Source organism: Mustela lutreola, chromosome 10 (genome assembly GCF_030435805.1).
Source record: "Mustela lutreola isolate mMusLut2 chromosome 10, mMusLut2.pri, whole genome shotgun sequence".
In the NCBI taxonomy this organism is placed as follows: domain Eukaryota; kingdom Metazoa; phylum Chordata; class Mammalia; order Carnivora; family Mustelidae; genus Mustela; species Mustela lutreola.
In genome coordinates, this window is record NC_081299.1 from 94,162,790 (window position 1) to 94,182,483 (window position 19,694).

Genomic DNA, 19,694 nt, shown 5'->3' on the forward strand with positions numbered 1-19,694 from the left:
ATCTCCTTGACCAGTTCCCCAACTCCCATTATGCCATTGGCTTTAGGGAAGGACCTAGCCAAATGAAGAAACTCCTAACCGCAGGGAGAAACGATGGTAGAAGGACTCGCCTCACTGTTGACGTGCTGAGTGAGATTCAGGTGTGTCATTGTGCAACGCAGCCGGGCCCCGTGCAAGAACTTCCTCACCGGTGCCACATATGGGTAGCTCGTGGCCCGGAAACAGCAATGCCTTCATGTTTTGGAGTAGCCCCAGTGTCCCAACCAGCATTCTTTTCTTTGTGTATTATGACATACAGAAGATTGGAAAGCACCAATATATCAGAAAGGAAATGGGCTACAGAGTTTTGAATCCCCACTCTGACACTTCATGACAGGCTAATCTTGAACCTGTTATCTTCCCTTAGCCTTGGCTTCTTTGTAAATGAGAATTACATTTTTATCCCAGGTTTTTTTGGGGATAAATTATGTATGTAAGCACAGTAGGTCTTCAAAAATACTTGCTCCTGGGGCATTTAGCTTGGTCCACTGAGTGGCCACCTCTTGATTTCGGTTCAGTTCATGATCTCAGGGTCATGGGATTGAGCCCCATGCTCAGCGGGGAGTCTGCTTGCGGATTCTCTGCCCCTCCTCCCACTTGTGCACTCTCCTTCTCTCTCTCTCTCAAATAAATAAATCTTTTTTTAAAAAAATGCTTCCTCTCTTTGCTGTGATCTCAGCTGTCCTATGACCTGTTCCCAGTAGGAGCACTTTTCTGGCTACCCCTTCCACAAAGCTGCACTTGGGCTGGTGAGCAAAGAGACACAACCCTTCTCATTCCCAGGAAAGAGACATCATGTTGGGACGGTAATTAAGGGTTTCTGATCTCTATTCCTTCAAGTGCACTTCAGCAGTCTGGTGGGTAACTCAGGTAATTGGACCCCCTTGGTTCCCTCTGTCTCTCTCTGAAACAAGACAAAATAGTGGCTTTAAGAAAATCCAGGTCAGAGAATTTGGACAGATACTGTGAGGATCCATCTGTTACCACCATGAGCCTCCTGTGAATGAGGAAAGAAGGTAGTGAGGTTTTTACTCATTGCTCCTGAACTTTTAATTTTCACATCTGATTTTTAAAAATTGTGTCTTTTTCCAATTGGGACAGTCTCATGAGTCTTCTGCCTGTCTGGGACCTGATATGCTCTGCAACAGCTTGGGGCCCTCCTTTTCCTTCTCTCTCTAAAACTTAACCCTCACCCATCACCCAGGCTTGGGTCACCATCCCCTCTCACCTGTCCTCCCTGTTTTTTCACTTGTCCTATAGTCATCTCCTTAAAAACAGTTGAGTCACATCACTCCCCTGCTCAGACACTTAAAACAACTCCCTGCTAGCCTTGAAAAGAAACCCAGGCCTTTCCATGCTTTGCAAGTCTTCTCTGGAATCTAGCTATCCTCCTGTCAGCACTTCCCATTCTTCCCTTGCTTAGGATGCTCTAGGCTCAGGCTCTTCTTTCTGGTCCTTATATTCACCAAGCAGGCTGCCTCAGGGCCTTTGCACTTCCCTATTTTCTCTGCCCTGAATGATTTCTCAGGCTACTCACATGGCTCATTCTCTCCCTCTATCGGGTCTTTATGAGAATGTGCCCACCTATTCCCCCTATATGTCGTAGCATCCCTGTCTCACTCCATCCCCTCACATTCACTATTACATATTTTTGTGCGATCTTTATGTATACTATAGATATGTGTCTGTATACACAATATTGATTATATATTTGTCTGATTTTTATTTGTCATTTTGCACAAGAATATAAACCTCATGAGGGAGGGACACCGTTTACTCTGTTCTCTGCTGTGCTCGAACAGGCCCTGGCACTTAGTGTTCAGTAAATATTGGATGAAGAAAGTAAAGAAAGCAGCACATCAGTTGGAGCGCCAGCACCTGTGTCTCCCAGCAGCGCCGCCCCCCCCCCCCCATCATCAGGGACCCACATGCTTGTCACACTCTGCTTTGCCAGACCATGGGCAGCTTGCCTCTAGACTTGGGTCAAGCCCATCTCCCCCGCGTCTCCCCAGACATGAAGGGGCGGCTGGTGCCTGTGTTATCTTTTTATCCTCCTGACGCCTCTGTGAGATTGGGGCCGTCTTCTCCATCTTTTCAGATCTAGAAGCCAATACTACAAAGGTTATGCAGTTTCCTGAAGACTCATAGCTAGTAAGGAGAGCAGGACTTCAACCAGGGTGCCCTTGCTCGGAAGCCCATCTTTCTGGGCTTGTGTTGAGGTATAGAGCCAGACCCCAGAGTCAGACTACGCTGGTGTGGACCCAGGGCCCCCAGATTTTGAGCTGTGTCTAGGAACCCATTGCCTTACCTCATCAGGTCCAAGATGCATTTTTCTGTACGTTGTCACCTCGTCAATTCAGGACACCATGCACAATCAGTTGTATCTCAAAATGGCTATTGATTGGGTAGGGGTGGTGATTGGGTGGAAAACTTCCATTGACCCTCCCTGGTAAGTTCAAGAGAGTGCCAGCATCAAAGGGTCTTAAGTTCAGTGAAATTAGGTAACCAATCCCTTCAAACCTCTACTTCTTCATCTGTAGAATGGAAATAATTGTGGGACCAACCTCATCCCGTAATGGGCAGGAGACGATGGCTGATGCACACAGGGGCTGCTAGAGAGCCAGCCCTCAAGAAGGGTCTCCTGTGTGTCGTGGTTATTGTTTATCACTACACCACTCCCTGCCTTCAGAAGTTCCCTTAGCACCCAGAGTCTGGCACAAGGTTAATACATCTGTGGGGTGGCCACGGGGCTGCTGTTGCTTACACACCCACGGGCATGCCTTTCCCCCTCACGTGAAATGGTAAAGCTGAACCAGAAGATTTTGTTTGCGCTAGCCCCGCCCACTTCTTCCAGTGCCAGTTCCTCCCCCTCTGGACCATCTGCCCCTTTTCCTGCTTCCCTTCCTTCTTGACTAAGAAAACAAAATACCAGCTGCAGAGAACACACTCCGCAAATGCAACAGGAAGGTGAGACCGGCCGAGGAAGATTCTACTGGCTCCTTTGCCTGAGCTGTTGTTCGGAATGGTCCCACCAGCCTTGTGGAATGCTCTGGGCCAAGACAGTGCCCCTCTAGGGTATATTTCTCTGAGGTGAAAATGGACCCTGTCTACGACGTGGAGAAAGTGAGGCACAAAGAGTGGATCCTTTATAAGACAAAAAATGTCTGTGAATGCTGGCTGGGCTTCTTAGTTCACCTTTGCTTTAAAACGCCGGCTTGGGGGAGCGCCTGGGTGCCCAGCTCTTGGTTTCAGCTCAGGTTGGGACCTCAGGGTTGTGGGTTTAAGCCCCAAAGTTGTCTCCCTGCAGGTCTCCCTACTCAGTGGGGACTCTGCTTGTCCCTTTACCTAAGCCCCTCCCCCAGCTCACGCTTTCTCTCTCTCTCCCTCTGTGTGTGTGTGTGTGTGTGTGTGTGTGTGTGTGTGAGTGAGTGAAATAAATAAATAAAAACCTTATAAAAAATAAATTGCTCCTTGGGGCGCCTTTGGGGACATCATGTCTTCTTGAGATCAGAATATTGCATCGGAAAATAGGAAAATTTTGGAGCTGGGAAACTCTATCAGACTCTGGAAAATTTGGGGACTTCAAAATGCACCCGTTCATGAATCCACTCATTCGCTTCCTTCATGTCATATTTATTGAGCACGTAAAATAGTAATACACGAAGGTTTGGTTTTGCAGAACCAAAAATGGTATTCTTTGAAATACAGGTGAGAGACCAAAACACCAACCCGACAAATCTCTGAAACAGAGTTGGAAATTACCATTCTGTTTATTTGCCTCATCGATAAACTTTTCTTTCGCTTTCTCTCTCTAACCATGTGGTAACCAGATGCAGTTGGTAGGTAAGCACTGTTTCCTATTTTACAGATGATTGCAGAACAGAGGACTGGCTTCCCAGTCCTGGGGTCCTCCCCCCATGGGCTGCAGGGCTGCACCCGATTAGTCACCCTAGCTGGGACAGGCAGACACCTAGCAAGTTTAAACATATCTCTCGGTCAAGTGCATTATTAGCATTTCCCCCCGCCTCTCTTTCAAGGTGAAGGCAGTGGTTAGCATTTGAACAGGGAAGCAGGCTGCCCTTGGAGGATGGGAAGGCAGGGAGCCCAAACATTTGTAGGGACCTTGTTCCATTCCGTGTGTGGCAGGCCTGGGCTGGTCTAGGGACACTGGCGGGTGGACGCAAAGCTGGGTACACCTTGGTTCCTGCCTTTAGGGAGCTTTCTGTTCAGAGGAGGAATCAGGGGTGCACACAGGTAGCTATGGGAAAAGCATGGAAGAGTATTCCAAGTTGCATGCTGAGAAGGGGAAAGAAAGGAGCGTTAATTCTCACTTAGAGCATCACAGAACATGTCACAGAGGCGATGCAGTGGACCTTGAGATGCACCTTCGAAGGCTGGAAGCTTCCATAGGCAGAGACCAGGGAAGGTTTTATGCAGAGAGGTTTTGGAGAAGAAGTGCCAGCGGAGGCTGGGGGGTGAAGGGGCCCCGGGGGAGGAGCCGCAAATGTGTCTGGCAAGGGCAGCGGGTTCTTTCCAGGACGCAGTGGGAGTGGGTGACATGGAATTTCAGGAAGCTGCCCCGAAGGCCTACAGGAAAGTGAGCCTGCTGCAGGCATCTGACTGAGGAAGGGTCTGAACTAGAGCACAAGAGGTGGGAGTGAGGGTGGGCTCAGACAAGCTAACAGGGCTCTGTGCCCTTGGGAAGGAGGGTGGGGGGGGCAGGGAGAGGTCAAGAATGGAGCTGGATGAGAAAACCCAAGGAGAGCAGCCATCGAGACCCGCCAGGGCCTGTCAGGAGCAATTTGCCCCCAGGTGACTACCAGAAGTTTCGATAAAACAATTAAAAATAATTTGTAGGACAATTTGTGTCTCTGATAACAGTCTGATCTGTTCTGGGCTCAGTTGAAGCCCAGAGGCTCTGAGGTAATTAGTAGAGGTGTTTGAGCCACAACTGCTTGTCACATGGAAATCAGGAAGCTGTGGAGTTGTCCAGAGAGCAGGACCATGACCTGGCTTCCTGCCCACCACATATGAGCCTTGAGTTGGACCCTGCCTTTATGGCCGAGGCGGCTGGGTGTTCTTCCCCTGGCCTCCCCTCCTGGGGGCTCTTCTCAGCTCTCCACTATAAAGGTTTGCATTTAAGAATGTGCACTACTGTCCCCAGGAGACCCTGGGGGGGGGGGGGGGTTGCTGAGCAAGGTGTGCCCCATGGGGCTCAGGGAAGTGGGGCCCTGGTGGGGGGTGTCTGTCTTCACCTTGGCTCCCTGTTTTCCCGAAGAAGGTGACCCCACCACACAGACCCTGGGAGGAGTCTGGCTGGGAAAATAAGTGATTCCCTCGAGTCCGTCCCCTGAGTTACCTGGTCCAACCCTCCTGAACAAGAGAGACGCTGACCCCAGGAGGCGGATGTTCAGGCGGCTGACTGGATGCTCTGTTCCAGAAGGCCCCCAGCTCTGGCTGCCTGGAGCAGAAGGGCTGGCCCTGAAGCAGGTGGGCGGTCGCCCATCACCTGGGAGGGGATGACTGAGAGCCGCGCTTGAAAAGTAGTTGGGGGGCGCCTGGGTGGCTCAGTGGGTTAAGCCGCTGCCTTCGGCTCAGGTCATGATCTCAGGGTCCTGGGATCGAGTCCCGCATCGGGCTCTCTGCTCAGCAGGGAGCCTGCTTCCCTTCCTCTCTCTCTGCCTGCCTCTCCATCTACTTGTGATTTCTCTCTGTCAAATAAATAAATAAAATCTTTAAAAAAAAAAAAAAAAAAAAAAAAAAAAAAAGAAAAGTAGTTGGGGACCTATTGGCCCTCTGGCCCCGGGGTATTTTTACCTGCTTGCCTCCTCGTCACATTATTATTATTATTATTATTTTTTTTTTTTTCCTTTTTAAGAAGATTTCGCAGTTCACTCCCTCCAGGCTGCTTCTCTCACGTGTTCTGCTGAGCTGGAAGCTTAGCCTCTGTTGCTAAGTGACGGATCTGTCAGCCAGGCGTTTTCTGTTCTCGAGCCCCCCGGCATTATGCTTTAGGTAACCGAGGCATTCCTCTCAGAGCGCACCCCGGAACTCTGTTATCTGACATCCGGCCCGTCCCAACTCCTCTAGGGCCATGATTCGAGTTTGGCTGGGCCAGCCGTCAGAGCGTCCCCGCAACAGCCCAGCGAACTCTCCACCAACAGAGTGGGTGAGACAGGTGGAAGGACCTGCCCTGTCAAGTGCCCGAGGCAGATCACACCTCGCTCACATCCATGTGCAGGAGGGACACACCCTGGATATAGGCAAGGCTGAAAAGGGCCTCAGAGATCGTGCAGACCAACCCATTTTACACATGGGGAAACCGAGGCCTAGAGAGGTCAGGGCAATGGGGCCAGCTTGCACAGTTGGCTGGTGGTTGGTTGGGACCAGCACCTAGCTGGCTTCCTGATACCTGGATCATGGCTGGCTCCATGGCCTGTAAAGTCAGGGGCAGAGAGGAATCTGCCGCTTCTGGGTCCTTCTCTGATCTTGCTTGTCCCAGGGTTGTTGACTGGGTACATGGTGGATTCCCATGGCCTGGTCTGAAAGCTGACCTTTCCCAAGCCCAGGGACTCCCAGGGAGCTGGAGGGAGTAGGAAGGTAGGGTTGCCCCAAGTCACTGGTGCCCCATCATCTTTAAAACATGGAGGCAACGCAGGAGCGAGCAGACGTGGGTGCTGACAGCCACGTGGTGTGAGCCAGGTGCTGTCCTGCCCTGGAGCGTGACTACCCCTGCTCACTCCCCGGGCTGGCCATGTATCCAATGAGGTGTCAAGAAGAGGTGACAATTGTGAGCCCTTGCTGGGTGCCATTCTGAGACCCACCTAACTGCCGTTCCCCACAACACTGTAAGGCAGGCACCGTTATCCTCCTTTGACCGCCAAGGAAACGGATCTCAGGCCAGGCAGCCGGAGAGCACGAGCTGGGGTTTGACCCCGTGCATTCTGGCTTCTGAGCAGTGTCCCCTCCCCAGACCGTGCCAGTAGACTGAGTAAAAACTGTTTGTAAGTGGTTTCAAATGAGCACAACTAGGAGCTGTCCCTCCACTACTAATATTGCTAAACATTAAGATGAGGCCACGTTTATATTTGTAATAACATTGCTGATCTTTAGACCCAAGACCCAGTGCTGCGTGGCGTTTACCTGCTTCCCTGTGGCCCCGGGTCCCTGAGGGGGGTGGGCTGGGCTTTGTAGGGTGCTGCCTCAGCAGCCTCCGGCAGAGGGGGGGAGCACCCATCCCTGCTGACAGAGCTCGGACCTTTCTGAGATGGTGTGGGTGGAAAATGCTTCTCTCCACTCTCATCCCTCTTCCTCTGCAAACTCACTCTGGCTTTTCCTGAGGAGCAATGGCATTTCTGTGACCAAATAGAAATAGGGAGGGCTTGCATATTTTTAAGTGAATTAAGGCAAACAATGCAAGGCTTCCCAGTAGCAGGATCCTTCCTGGTGCCGGGACTGGGCACTTTGGATGTATCCGCCCACCGAGTCCCCATGGGAGCCCTCCCTCGGAGGGGGAGCTGTCGTCACGTAGACCCTTTTCGCCCCCAAGAGGACTGTCAGCCGCATTGTTAAGGTGAAATGGCTGCCCACCCCTCTCAGCGCACTGAAGTCCTGATAGTTGACTGCTGTGGTGGAAGGCAGGGGCTTGGAGACAGGCCAGGGGTTGAGTGCTCCCATTTCATCCGTTTGCTCGCTCACCTGGCACACATTTCCTGAGCGCCTCTGCTCAAACATCCCCTCCTCAGGGATGCTTTTCCAGACCATAAAATGGCGGCCCTCCAGCTTGCGACACCGCCCCCGACCATGTTATTTCTTTGTATCTTGTACCCCGTGGGCCATGGTACGTTTCTTTCTTTAGTATCTGGCCCTTCCATGAGAAATATAAACTCCACGGGAGGACATACTTTGCTTATTTTGTTTGCTGCTGCATCCCAGGCACCTAGAACAGAGCCCGTCACAGAGAAGGAACTCAGTAAATGGGTGTCAGGGGAGAGAATGAATGAATGAAATGGGAACTCTCCAATTTGGGCCTGCTGATTGCAAAGCCGCCGTCCTCACCACCTCCATCTTCTTCCTGTTTCCCACCGCCCCCATGCGGAGTCTGATCCAGTGGCTTTGGGCAAGTCACTTCATCTGTGGGGCCTCAATTTCCTCATATAGAAAATGAGAATATTGCTAGGGCCCCTCGAGCTTTAATATTCTATGTGTCAGACTCGGTTGTCACTGAGCGTGTTTCTGGGCACAGAACGTTCCAGTCAGGATTGTCGCCCAGCCCAGGGGCTCTGCTTGCAAATTTGCACCAGCACTTTTTGTCCTGTGAGCCTGATGGCCCAGGAGGCCCCTGGGCCCCCCTCCTGTGATGCAGGATGCTCACTCACATCTTGGGAAGAAGAGGCTTTGGCTGAGCTGATTCCTATGGTTTCTGTGATGCTGCTGTGGCCAGCCTTCCCTGGCTTTACCAGAATGTGCTGATTTTGTCCTTGAGTCCTCCTAGCTTTAATGAGACTCGCACCCCCCCCCCCAACTGCAGCCTTTTCTTTGTTGGTGACCAGAGCTGCCATTCTCGGCTATTTATGGGAAAGCTTGTCCTCCAGTTGGCCAGCAGCAGGATAAATTCTGCGGACTTGCGGGAATCCCCTTCGGTTTTCTCCAGTTGTGGGATGATGGGCAGTAAATCATACTTAATGCACTACAGATCCGTCCTGATCAGATTCCACTGCAGGCCCAGTACCTGCAGTCAGGCTCTGAGCTGGGACCCTAGTGATTGCCATCTCCAGAGGGACCCCAACCCTTCTCTGCAGTTCTAGTTTTTATTTTTTTTTTTAAGATTTTATTTATTTATTTATTTGATGGGGGTGAAGAGAGAGAGAGAGAACAAGCAGGGGGAACAGCAGACAGAAGGAGAGGGAGAAGCAGGCTCCCTGCTGAGTAGGAAGCCTGATTCGGGACTTGATCCCAGGACCCCAGGGTCAAGACCTGAGTTAAAGGCAGATGCTTAACCGACTGAGTCACCCAGGCGTCCCCCCAGTTCTAGTTTTTAATTAAAACTCTTGTTTAAACTGTAGGGGAGTTAGGATAGCCAGCCAGCCAGACATTGCATGGGCCTTAAGTTTTCTCTATTTGCCCTGGTGAGAGGGACCTGCTGACTAGGGAAGGGGGAGGGGCTCATCCTGGCAGCACCGGCAAGAACACAGGCCTCCCCATTGCATGCCTTCTGAGGGCACCCTTCCCTTAAGAGGCATGGGCCCCATGGCAGCCTGGGGAGGCTGAGGGCTGAAGGGTCCACGGAACACACACTCCCTCCGGGACACAGTGGAATGTTCGCCTGACCGGATGTGAAGAGGAGTCCCAGCCGAGAGCTGTATTTCTTATAGTGAATTCTGAGGTCTTTTAGGCAGACAAGTTCTGTCTCAGTCCCTTCAAAGCCCAAGACCTTGACTGTTCCTGGGATTGACGGAAGGGGGGCGGTGGCGGTGTAGTCACTAAAGACTCATGGTCTCCCTTGGATGCCGAAAGCAGGGAGGTGTCACCTGCTGCTGTGGTCCCCGGCCTGGCCCAGGGAGGGCTGGCGAACCACACAGACCGGTGTAGACGGCCCCCATCCCTCGGGTCTCGCAGCATCACTACACATGTAACAGGATCTGGCTGGTCAGGTCCCCCTGAAGCCTGGGTCTCTACTCAGTCGGCCAGGCAGTCTGGGTGAAGCTTCTGTTTCGTGGTGCCGCTGCCCCGCGCTGTTCCGACGGCACAGATGAGAACAGACGGGACCGCGGATTCCAGAGGCAACTCCTTCCCTTCGTTAAGGAATTACTGGGTAATTTACATCCCTCGAAAGATGCAGGGCAATGGCAGGCCGGGTGTATGCATGTTTAATTTTAAATCCTCCAACCTCCCCTTGACGAGGAGGTGCATTGAAACACAGCATGTTGATATCCTTCAAAGGACTCATTTCCTTGGTGCTTTATTTCTTTAAGGAAAAGCATGAAAGACAGATGAGGAATGGTAGGAGCTGGGGAGGGTTTTGCCTCCCCCGCCTGCATCGTGCAGACATTATCTGCTGTAAAGCTGTCACTGAAGGATGGAGAACTGGCTCTTGGCTGCAGTGGCCCTCAGATAGTGTCAGCGCTGAGCGATGACCCAGCATTTGTTGGCACTCAGCAGACGCCTCTAGGGCGGCCGTGCCAGAATGCTTAGCAGAACCTGGTCAGTGCTCCTGCCTGGGGACTGCAGGGGATGCCGGGGCCGATGTGCAGGGTCCCTGCGGTTGGAGCTCGAACTTTTTTTTTTTTGCAAGCATTAATGTCCCTTTGAATCACCAGAGAGTTCTGTAAAAATACAGAGACTGACTCAGTCAGTCTGGGGGTGATCCTGAGAGCCCGCATTTCTAACAAGCTCCCCATGATGCTCCTGGCCCATGAACCATATTTGGAATAGAAAGACCCTAGAGATGGCAGATACCAGCCTCCCTGGGTCCCACCGGGTGGTTGAGCTATGTAGAGCTCAGGAGGGGTAGGGCTTGGCCACCAGCCTATGCCACCTGGGGCAGGGGGAGGGCTGTGGGGGCCTCTTGAACACTCTAGGACATGCAGTTATGGGAAGGGGGGGTACTGTTATGGAGGGCCCTTTATTTAGGGTTGGTGTATGGTTTGGCTTCTTTTGCCCCTAGTGGATTTACCTTTCTTTCCTTTTTCTTTTTTTAAGATTTTATTTACTTGGCAGACAGAGCACAAGCAGGGGGATTGAGAGAGGGAGAGGGAGAAGCAGGTTCCCTGCTAAGCAAGAACCCAGACACGGGGCTTGATCCCAGAATCCCAGGATCATGGCCCGAGCTGAAGGCAGACTCTTAACTGATGAGCCACCCGGGTGCCCCTAGGTGTACTTTTCAGTGCTGCTCACATAAGGCCTGTGGGAAAACTGAGTCTGCAGACTCTGAGCTCCTCGGTGGGCACCCTGTGAGGGGGAGGAAGGCAAGCTCAGTGTTCCAGGCCAATCACTGCCCGGCCTCTGAATGTGTGCCCCGGAGTGTTGGGGGACTGGGGCCCATGTGGGCACCCTGCCTCTCTTGCTGCAGTCAGCTAATCCTCTCCTGCTCACCCGGTCGCTCCGCTAGGTCCCCGGATGAGAAGGAGCTGACGGCAGCCGAGAGTCACCTTCTCTGAGTGCGGCGGAGCAGGGCTGCGTGGCCCAGGCGGCACCCATGCCGAAGAACAGCAAGGTGACACAGCGTGAGCACAGCAACGAACATGTCACGGAGTCGGTGGCCGACCTGCTGGCCCTCGAGGAGCCGGTGGACTACAAGCAAAGCATCCTGAACGTGGCGGGCGAGGCCGGTGGCAAGCAGAAGGCGGCAGATGAGGAGCTGGAGGCCGAGGACCGGCCGGCCTGGAACAGCAAGCTGCAGTACATCCTGGCCCAGATTGGGTTCTCTGTGGGTCTGGGCAACATCTGGAGGTTCCCCTACCTGTGCCAGAAAAATGGAGGCGGTAAGAGGCGGCCCCGCTTGCCCCGACGGCATTCCACAGCCGGGCCAGGCCAAGGCGTGGAAAGGAGCAGCCCTGTGCTGGTGCAGAGCTGGGGCTCTTGGAGGGTGGGGCTTGGGATTCTCGAGGAAGGCTCCCCAGAAAGAGCCAATGGTTAACAGCAAGCAAGAGGCTGCTGGGAGCTGTGACAGCAAGGACACGCTCTCCAGCCCGGGATGGCCCATGGGCAGACCCCAACGCAGCTGGCCAGCCCAGAGACCCCGTGCAAGTTGCTTGATCTCTCTGTGCCTCTCTGTTCTTCATCTGTAAAATGGGAGTAAGACTCGATCCTGCCTCACGGCACAGTGGGGAGGATTCAGTGGGCTTTACGTGTGGAATGCTTAACTAACTTGTATCTGAGGCATAGTGAAGAGCAGCGGTTGGCCATTCTAACGAAATGCTTACTGGCCCTGCTTCAGCACTTATTGGATATTAGGCTAAAATGCATGAAATTGCTGGTATTTGAGCGTCTTGGAACAACCAAAATGCCAATTTCATACAATTCAACCACTGATTCCCCCTACACTCTATGTGAGGGAAGAGTCATCATCCTCGTGGTAGGGACTGCAAAACTGAGGCACAGAGAGGTTAGATGACTTGCTCAAGGTCACACAGCTAGTGAAAAAGTAAGGATTCTAAGCTGGACAGGTTGGCCCTGGCAACTGAGTACTCCTGCTGCTGCCTCCCAGGAGGAGGAGGCCTCACACAACCCCTTGTGTTTTAATCCCCCTGGAGGATCTTGCCCCTGGTGTCAAATCCGGGTCGCAGCCCCTGGGCATTATCATCCCCAGCCCCTCTGAGGCAGGCTGGACTGTTCTAAAAGTAATTTGTTTTGAAACCAGGGGAAAAATAACAGAAAATAAAGAGGAAAACCTAGCAGGCTAACGACGATGAATTTACAAGCTGGGACATCTGGGAAAGTGACTTGAGTCAGCAGAGAGCCCTTGTGGCTCTTAGTCCCCGTGGTCTGGGACTGCCCCATGCCAGCCTGATGGTTGGCCACAGCTTTGTAGGCACTTCACCTGACTCCTTCTGTCTCTGCTCCCTGGGGCTCTGGCCATGGAGCCTCTCCCAGAGATGCAGGCCCATTCAGGGACACTCCCTCCTCTCCAGAACACCTTCTCTGGCTCAGAGGCCAACTCTGGCTGGAGGCTTCCCCTTCTTTCCAATCTCTGTTGAAGGGCAGGAAGTGAGAATGGCCCTTGGAGCCTATATAACTGAGGCCAGAGGCTTTTATCTTTCCACTAGAGCATTTACCATACGCTCTCCATGCTGTGAAAGGTCTTTCCCCGCCCCCGCCCCAATCAGTCGATCGATCAGTCAATCAATCAGTAACTGCCAGTTAGAGCTTTTGGTCTGGGTGACGAGGCCAGACTCAGGTCACTGAGAGTGGTTACAAGATCAGCCCAAATCTGGGTGTGTGGTTTTCTTATGTGCTGAGAGATGATGACAACAAGCATCCACTGACGTCGGAGGACACATCACCTCTGGGACTCCAGTCGGGAACCTCTAACCTTGTCCTTTGCCTGGGCCCTGGGCACTGAATCAGAGTCCCTCTCCCCACCACACACACTCCCAGAGCAGTGGGTTTGCCAAAGCTTTCTTGCTCACGGTGTCACCAGCCCATCGCCCTGGACCTAGACCCCGCAGACAGCCCCCAGAAGAGTTGTTAGCGCTCTGGATTCTGAACTCTCTCTTCCCCGTTCCTGCTCGTGCTCTTCCAACCTGTCTCATTCCTAGAATCCCTTCGTATCTCAGCCTTTAACGCTCCCATAGCCTACGAGTATTAGGGTAAGTCATCCCAAACGCTTTCTGGAAGGAGTCAAATGATCCCATTTCAGATAAAGGAAGGAGAAAACTCTTGGTTGGGAGAGAGGCAGCTCTGTGGTTTTGAGCTGTGGGGAAGCCGGGCAAACCTGGCTTAAATCTGGGTGGGCCTTCTGGAACTCTGCTTAGCTCCACTTGATGCTGAAGTTTCCTTTGATCTGGTTCTCTTAATTGGCTTTTTTTTTTTTTTTTCTGTTGAGTTTTATGACAAAGAGGCAACCGTTCTGTTCTTTAAGTGCTGACTAAGACGAAGTAACTTGTATAATCCTCACAACAGCCCCCCATACCCCCACGCCGGCCCGTTCAAAAGGGAGCATGGAAGCCTGTGAATGCGTGCTTTTCTGAGCCAAAGATGGTCACATATCAGCAGTTTCATGTGGTTCTGCCGAATGTTATCATCTTCTTTTAGAAGACCAAAAGTGGCACAGAGAGATCAAGGAATTGGCCCAAAGTCACACAGCTAGTAAGCGGCAGAGCCAGGATTCGGGCTTAGGAGGTCCAGCCCCAGGGGCTGTGTCAGCCCCTACTTGGTATGCATCTCAGCAGGCTGAGACCCAGGTGGTCTTCCAAATCCCAGAAATAACATCAGTGTTTGCCAGAAACAAGACCCAGAGTATAGACCAAGTCGGAGACTGCAGAGATCCAGGAGGTCTCGTAGTTGCTACAGCCCAGCTTCCTAGAGCCTGACACCCTGAGCAGTGCTCCCAGCTGTTGAGAGGGAGGACTCAGAGTTCCCCTAAGTTACTGAAATAGCCAAGGGAATCCCATTGCGTCTCCAAATTGTATTTTCAAAGGCGGAAAGGGTGCATTTCCAAATGATTTCAACAAGGGTTGATAAGAAAAAGGACCTCTGCCTACCCAGAAAGCCTCACCCAGACCCCAGCCCCTGAGCACTGTGGATGACTGGGCCGTGGCGTGCGGAGGAGAGCTGCCGCCAAGTCCGTGCCCTGGGCCCGACCGACTTGGGCCACTGGCCCCAGTGGCAGGTGGCGGCATGCCCGTGGCCAATCTTGGCTGAGAGCCGCTCTATGGACAGCACATATGTGGAGACTCTCCCTGGTTCTTTGGGAGAGAGGAGAGAAGCCTTCACAGAAGACACCAGCCTACCCTTCGGACACCCCGAAACCCACCTCCCTGCACATTTTGCCCCCCTGCCCCTGAGGGGATATGGCTGAAATACAAAACCAGTGAGCCGCGTCCCTTCACTTTTCTGCATGTCACAAGTCTCCTCTTGCATTTCCCCGAACCCCAGAGCAGGAGACAGAACTAGGAGTCCTTCAGGCCTCCTCTCCTTTGGGCGCCAGGATGGCCCTCCTTGTTAGTGACAAGAGGAACTTATGTGTATGTGTGACCGCGTATAGTTGTATGTTAAATGAATTAGATGCTGTCGTATGAGGCTGGGTGGGTTACCACCCTGGAAGCCTTTGCTGATTAGTTGTGTTGGACTCTGACCCCTCCCTTGGCAGGCCTAGAACTCAGCTGGCCCTCCGGGACTGGTCCGTGTGTGCGTGTGTGTGTGTGTGCACATGTGCTCACATTGCTCACAGGAACCTGCCGCTCCTGCCTCCCAGATTGTGAACTGTACTGGGATAGGGCTATGCTTTCTTTTACCCCCAGATCCCCCTGCTGCTCATGCCTGGCCCAGGGTAGACCTGTAGTAAACCCCGGGCTGTTGCCAAGTGCCACGCCTAGTGCCTGGGAAATGCCTGGTCCTCTAGGGTCGTGAGCAGATTGGCTACATGTGGCATGTCCTGTTTTGGGGGGCAGAGTGGCAGACAGGTGGCTGGGGGTCTTCTGGATACTCCTAGCTTGGTCTGGGGGTGCCGGGTGGCCACCGGAGCCCTGGTGACTGGGGCCGTCTGATGGCTTTGCTAACAAGACTAGGTTGCTGGCACAGCTCTCCGCAGAGATCACTCGTCTGTGTCCAGACACGATTTTAATTCTCCTGCTAAATGCCCTGTCACTTAGAATTGAGACTGCGTCTGCATGGAGGCCAGGGACCGTGAACTTAATTTATCATCTGGAATCTTTATCAAGATCCATTCTGTCTCTCCATGACGATCCTCCCGGCTATGCATTTCCAAACTGTTAATTTCTCTGTCTCATTCCTCCCAATTGGCTGTAGATTCATGGTGATGCTGGTCAGACCTTGTCTTCCTGGAGAGCTTCCAGGCTCTGCCTCCCCGGAGCTGCCCGGTCTGTGGCATCAGCATCTGCTTCAGAGGCGGGCAAGACCATGCCTGGGGTCTGGGCCTCTGGGGGGTGAGGGAGCAGAGCCCACTCCATCTGGGGCTGCTCCTCTGGGGTCAGGAGTGAGTGTGAACAGGTGTCCTCCCAGGACATCAGGAGGCGACCGGGGACTTGACCTGTGAATTTCTGAAGAGATGGTACGGTGTCTGTCTGTCTGTCTCTGAATCTAACCTTGTGAGCAGTCCTCCCCCAGAATTTCAGATCGGGGGAGTCAAGGGGAAGAAGGGGGGGGGGGGCAGGGGAGGCAGTGTGTGGTGGTGGGTCACATGTGGGAGCCAGACCCCTCCTGGAGGAGCAAAAGGCTTGGAGCAGTTTGAGGACGGTCAGAGGTGCGGGCAAGACTGCAGGACGTGGCCGTCTGCCCTCAGCCTGGTGCCCTACCCCGGATGCCCTCCGACACACCCCTGTCCTCCCCAGGTGCATACCTTGTGCCCTACCTCGTGCTGCTGGTCATCATCGGGATCCCGCTCTTCTTCTTAGAGCTGGCTGTGGGCCAGAGGATCCGCCGTGGCAGCATCGGTGTGTGGCACTACGTGTGTCCCCGCCTTGGGGGCATCGGCTTCTCCAGCTGCATAGTGAGTCGGGGGCCGGCACTGGGCGTGAGCTGGCGGGCCGGGGAGAGCCGCTTCTGGGGGACGGGGTTTGCAGACCAGAGTCTGGGGCCAGATCAAAGTAGGGAGGGAGACCCTGCTCTCGAGAACTGCTTCCAGCTGGCATCCCAGGGCCATGCATTTCCTACACTGAAAGCGGGCTGTGCTGCCTGGGGCAGGATATAATATTTGGAAATGTTACCAAGGAGGGAAGGCTGGGACATCTCCGCTGGAGTTCTCTGTGGACACGTGGACTGTCCGGGATACCTCTGTCTGCTTACCAGCCCTTCAGTCCCGAGTGAGGGAGGCACTTCCTCTTTCCTTGATTGAAAAGTATTTGCACTGGGCAAGCGTGGGGCCCAGGGAAAGGCCACCCTGAGGCATGAGGTCTCATTGCCTATTTGCTAGGCACAGGAACAGAGTAGGAGAAGGTCTCAGACAAGAGCCCTGCGGCCCAACCAGGAGGGGTGAAGCTTAGGAACAGTGGGAGACAAGGATCAGCATAACAGAGCTGGGCCCCTGCAGGTGGAAGGGGTCTCTCAGCAGCCAGATCGTGTGAAAGCATGGCTTTTGGAGAAACCGCTCAGACCTTCAATCCGAATTGACACCTTCCTCTTCTAAGTAGAATTCTACCAAGACTAGCGATCATGTTTCAAAGACACGAGAAGTGACATCTTTCTGGGGGCAGGCTGCTGCCAGGACCAAAGAGAGAGCGGTGTCCTGAGGGGAGGGAGGACACAAGACACCAGTAGGAAGCATCCGCAGGGCCTCCAGAGCCGTTCAGTCTGGGGCCGTTGTTTGGGGACACAAAGGCTGTGCAGGCCTCCACAGTCCCAAAGGGTAACTCTGCAACTGTCACCCCAGTCATCAGGAAATGATGGGGAAATGCTTTAAGCATCTTAGAAGAATTTCAAACTGGAAAGGATTAACATTTTAAGAGTTCATTGCTTAGAGGAGAGATCTTTAATATCTGAAGCATTCCTCTGTGGATTCCCTGAATACCAGATGAACAGAGGATTAGGAGGAGGCCCTCAGAGCCCCTTCCTCCTCCTCCTCTTCCTCCTGCAAGGGAGGCCTGTGGACTTGGGGTGGGGGTGAGGGTGGGGACTGCAGCCTTCATGACCCCTCCCCCCACCATGGACCCTTGTCCTCAGGTCTGCCTCTTTGTTGGGCTGTATTATAACGTGATCATCGGGTGGAGTATCTTCTACTTCTTCAAGTCTTTCCAGTACCCGCTGCCATGGAGCGAATGTCCCGTCATCAGGAATGGGACTGTGGCAGGCAAGTATGGGACCCCCATGAGTAGGACCACCCTGGGGACCCCAGCCAGCCCGTCCCAGGAAGGGCTTGAAGGAGCCTAAGAGGCTTAGGCACAGGTTTGGGATTTCATTAACTCGTCACCTTGTATTAGACACCTACCCTCTCTGGTCCATTCTGATGGCCCTTGCCAGCCTGTCCCATAGAGTTCTTAGGGGGATTGAATGAAATGAGTGTAGGGAAAACTCTGGAAAGTGTGGCTTTTGTTTAGTTGTTTTTAGTAGTCCTGTGTTACTCAAATACCATCCTATCTGGAAACAGCCTTACTTTGCATGCCAGTCTTATAAAAGGCTGGATGATTTATCCTACCTCACCAATGGGTAAACTGAGGTCCAGAAGTGACTTTCCTGTGTTCACACCAGGATCTGAGATGAGACACCAGAGGTCTGGCTCCTAGCTCAGGACCTTTCCTGAGGAACTTGGGGCCAGCTCTGCCTAATCCTTACTGTCCTCCACAGATGGAAGCGGGAAGGGGTGGCATGTGGGAATTCAGCCCGATCCATGTGTCCCGAAGCCTCCTGGGCCCCATTTGGAGCCCCATCTGGAATCTTCAGGGTCTGCCAGATCCTGGCTAGCCCACAAGGAGCACAGCACCCCCCTCCGCTAGCCACACTCAGCCAGCCGCTCACCCGCTGCCGCCCTGGGTGGGGATCAGGCACAGGAGGTGACCCCACAGTCCTGCCTGAGGGGCCCTTTGTTATTGTTCCAGTGGTGGAGGCAGAGTGTGAGAAGAGCTCAGCCACTACCTACTTCTGGTACCGAGAGGCCCTGGACATCTCCAACTCCATCTCAGAGAGCGGCGGCCTCAACTGGAAGATGACCCTGTGTCTCCTGGTGGCCTGGAGCATCGTGGGTATGGCCGTCGTCAAGGGCATCCAGTCCTCGGGGAAGGTGAGTCGGGAAAGGAGTCCAACCCGCACAGGCAGCTGCAGAAGAGCATGGCAGGCAGGGGGCTGAGGACCCTGGGTTCTGCCATGCCATGCAGGGTCTGCTGAGTGGGCTTGGCCTCTTGGAGGCTCAAGATGATGACACGGGTCCACCGCCATGGGCGCGATGGGTGTGTCACGGCTGTGTCCCTGTTCCCTGTGAACAGCCCACCAGGATTGGCTGGGAGAGGGCTTGTGGAAAATCAGGGCTTGACCCCCAGCCACCTCTGGGATCATATACCTCAGACCTGCTCCACAGACTTTAAAGAGGAAGAAAGCTAGGAGTACAGACCCAGGGATGTTCGTCGAGATCCTAGTCCCTTAGGTTCCCAAGCAAAAGGCCTAGAAGAGCATTCCCTGAGCAGGTTTTGGTGAAAATCGGCAGATCACCGTGTGTGAACTAAAGGGTGCCTGGAGCAGGCAGCTGCTGTGAGTGAAGAGGCCTGGGGCATCTGAGGGTGGCTTTCCCCTACTCTCTCAGGGCGTAGTCCAGCCAACCCCACACACCCCCTTCAAGTGAGGGCCCTTTCTTCTTTGTGACATATCAGTATTCCTGGACTGCCAAAGCCATGGCTCTATCCGTCCGTTCTACAGATGAGGAAACTGAGGCCCAGAGCCGGGAAAGCCCCTCCCCTGAGGTCACACAGCCAGTCAGTCCCAGAGCTGGAAGGCTCCAGGTTCCATAATGTGCTTCTCAAGTAGGGAAGCTAAGCTCTGGGAAGGTAACTTGGTCTCAGCCAACCCCTCTTCCCTCTCCACAGGCCAAAATAGTAGCTGACACTTGGGGGAATTTATCAGGTACTGCCATACATATGAACACTTTTGGTCCACAGCAGCCTTATTGAGTTCAGAAGCCTTACACCCATTTCATAGATGCACAAACAGAGACACACAGAGGTTCCATGAATAGCTCAGGATCCCATGGTAGGTAAATGGCAGAGCCAGGATCAGAACTCAGGTGCTCTAGCTCTGGACGCATACATGCTTACACCTTCAACATCATCCCACCCAAACAGCCTTCTTGAATTGTTTCAGCACAGCAGATGTGCTGTGAGCATCTCTTTCCTGGGCAGCTCTCTGCCGGGGGGATGTAGAAATGCATGAGAAATGCACGTGCTGGAAAACAGCGGGTGATGTATAATCACAAGAGGCAGGACCTTCTCTGATGTTTTGGCTTGGGAGCCATGCCTGTAACCTCCCGGATGCCTTCCATCAAAGGAACTCTA

General features: G+C 53.3%; 1 protein-coding gene across 1 annotated transcript in view; it reads left to right on the forward strand.

The window, feature by feature from the left end:
* The window catches only part of SLC6A17 (solute carrier family 6 member 17), a 49,283-nt gene that overhangs the window by 5,502 nt on the left and 24,087 nt on the right, over positions 1-19,694 (forward strand). Inside the window, exons 2-5 of the mRNA XM_059136741.1 lie at positions 11,150-11,522; positions 16,053-16,210; positions 17,380-17,506; positions 18,252-18,433. Coding sequence (XP_058992724.1) covers positions 11,237-11,522; positions 16,053-16,210; positions 17,380-17,506; positions 18,252-18,433 — 753 coding nt within the window. The 5' untranslated portion in view covers positions 11,150-11,236. The remainder of the gene's footprint in view (positions 1-11,149; positions 11,523-16,052; positions 16,211-17,379; positions 17,507-18,251; positions 18,434-19,694) is intronic.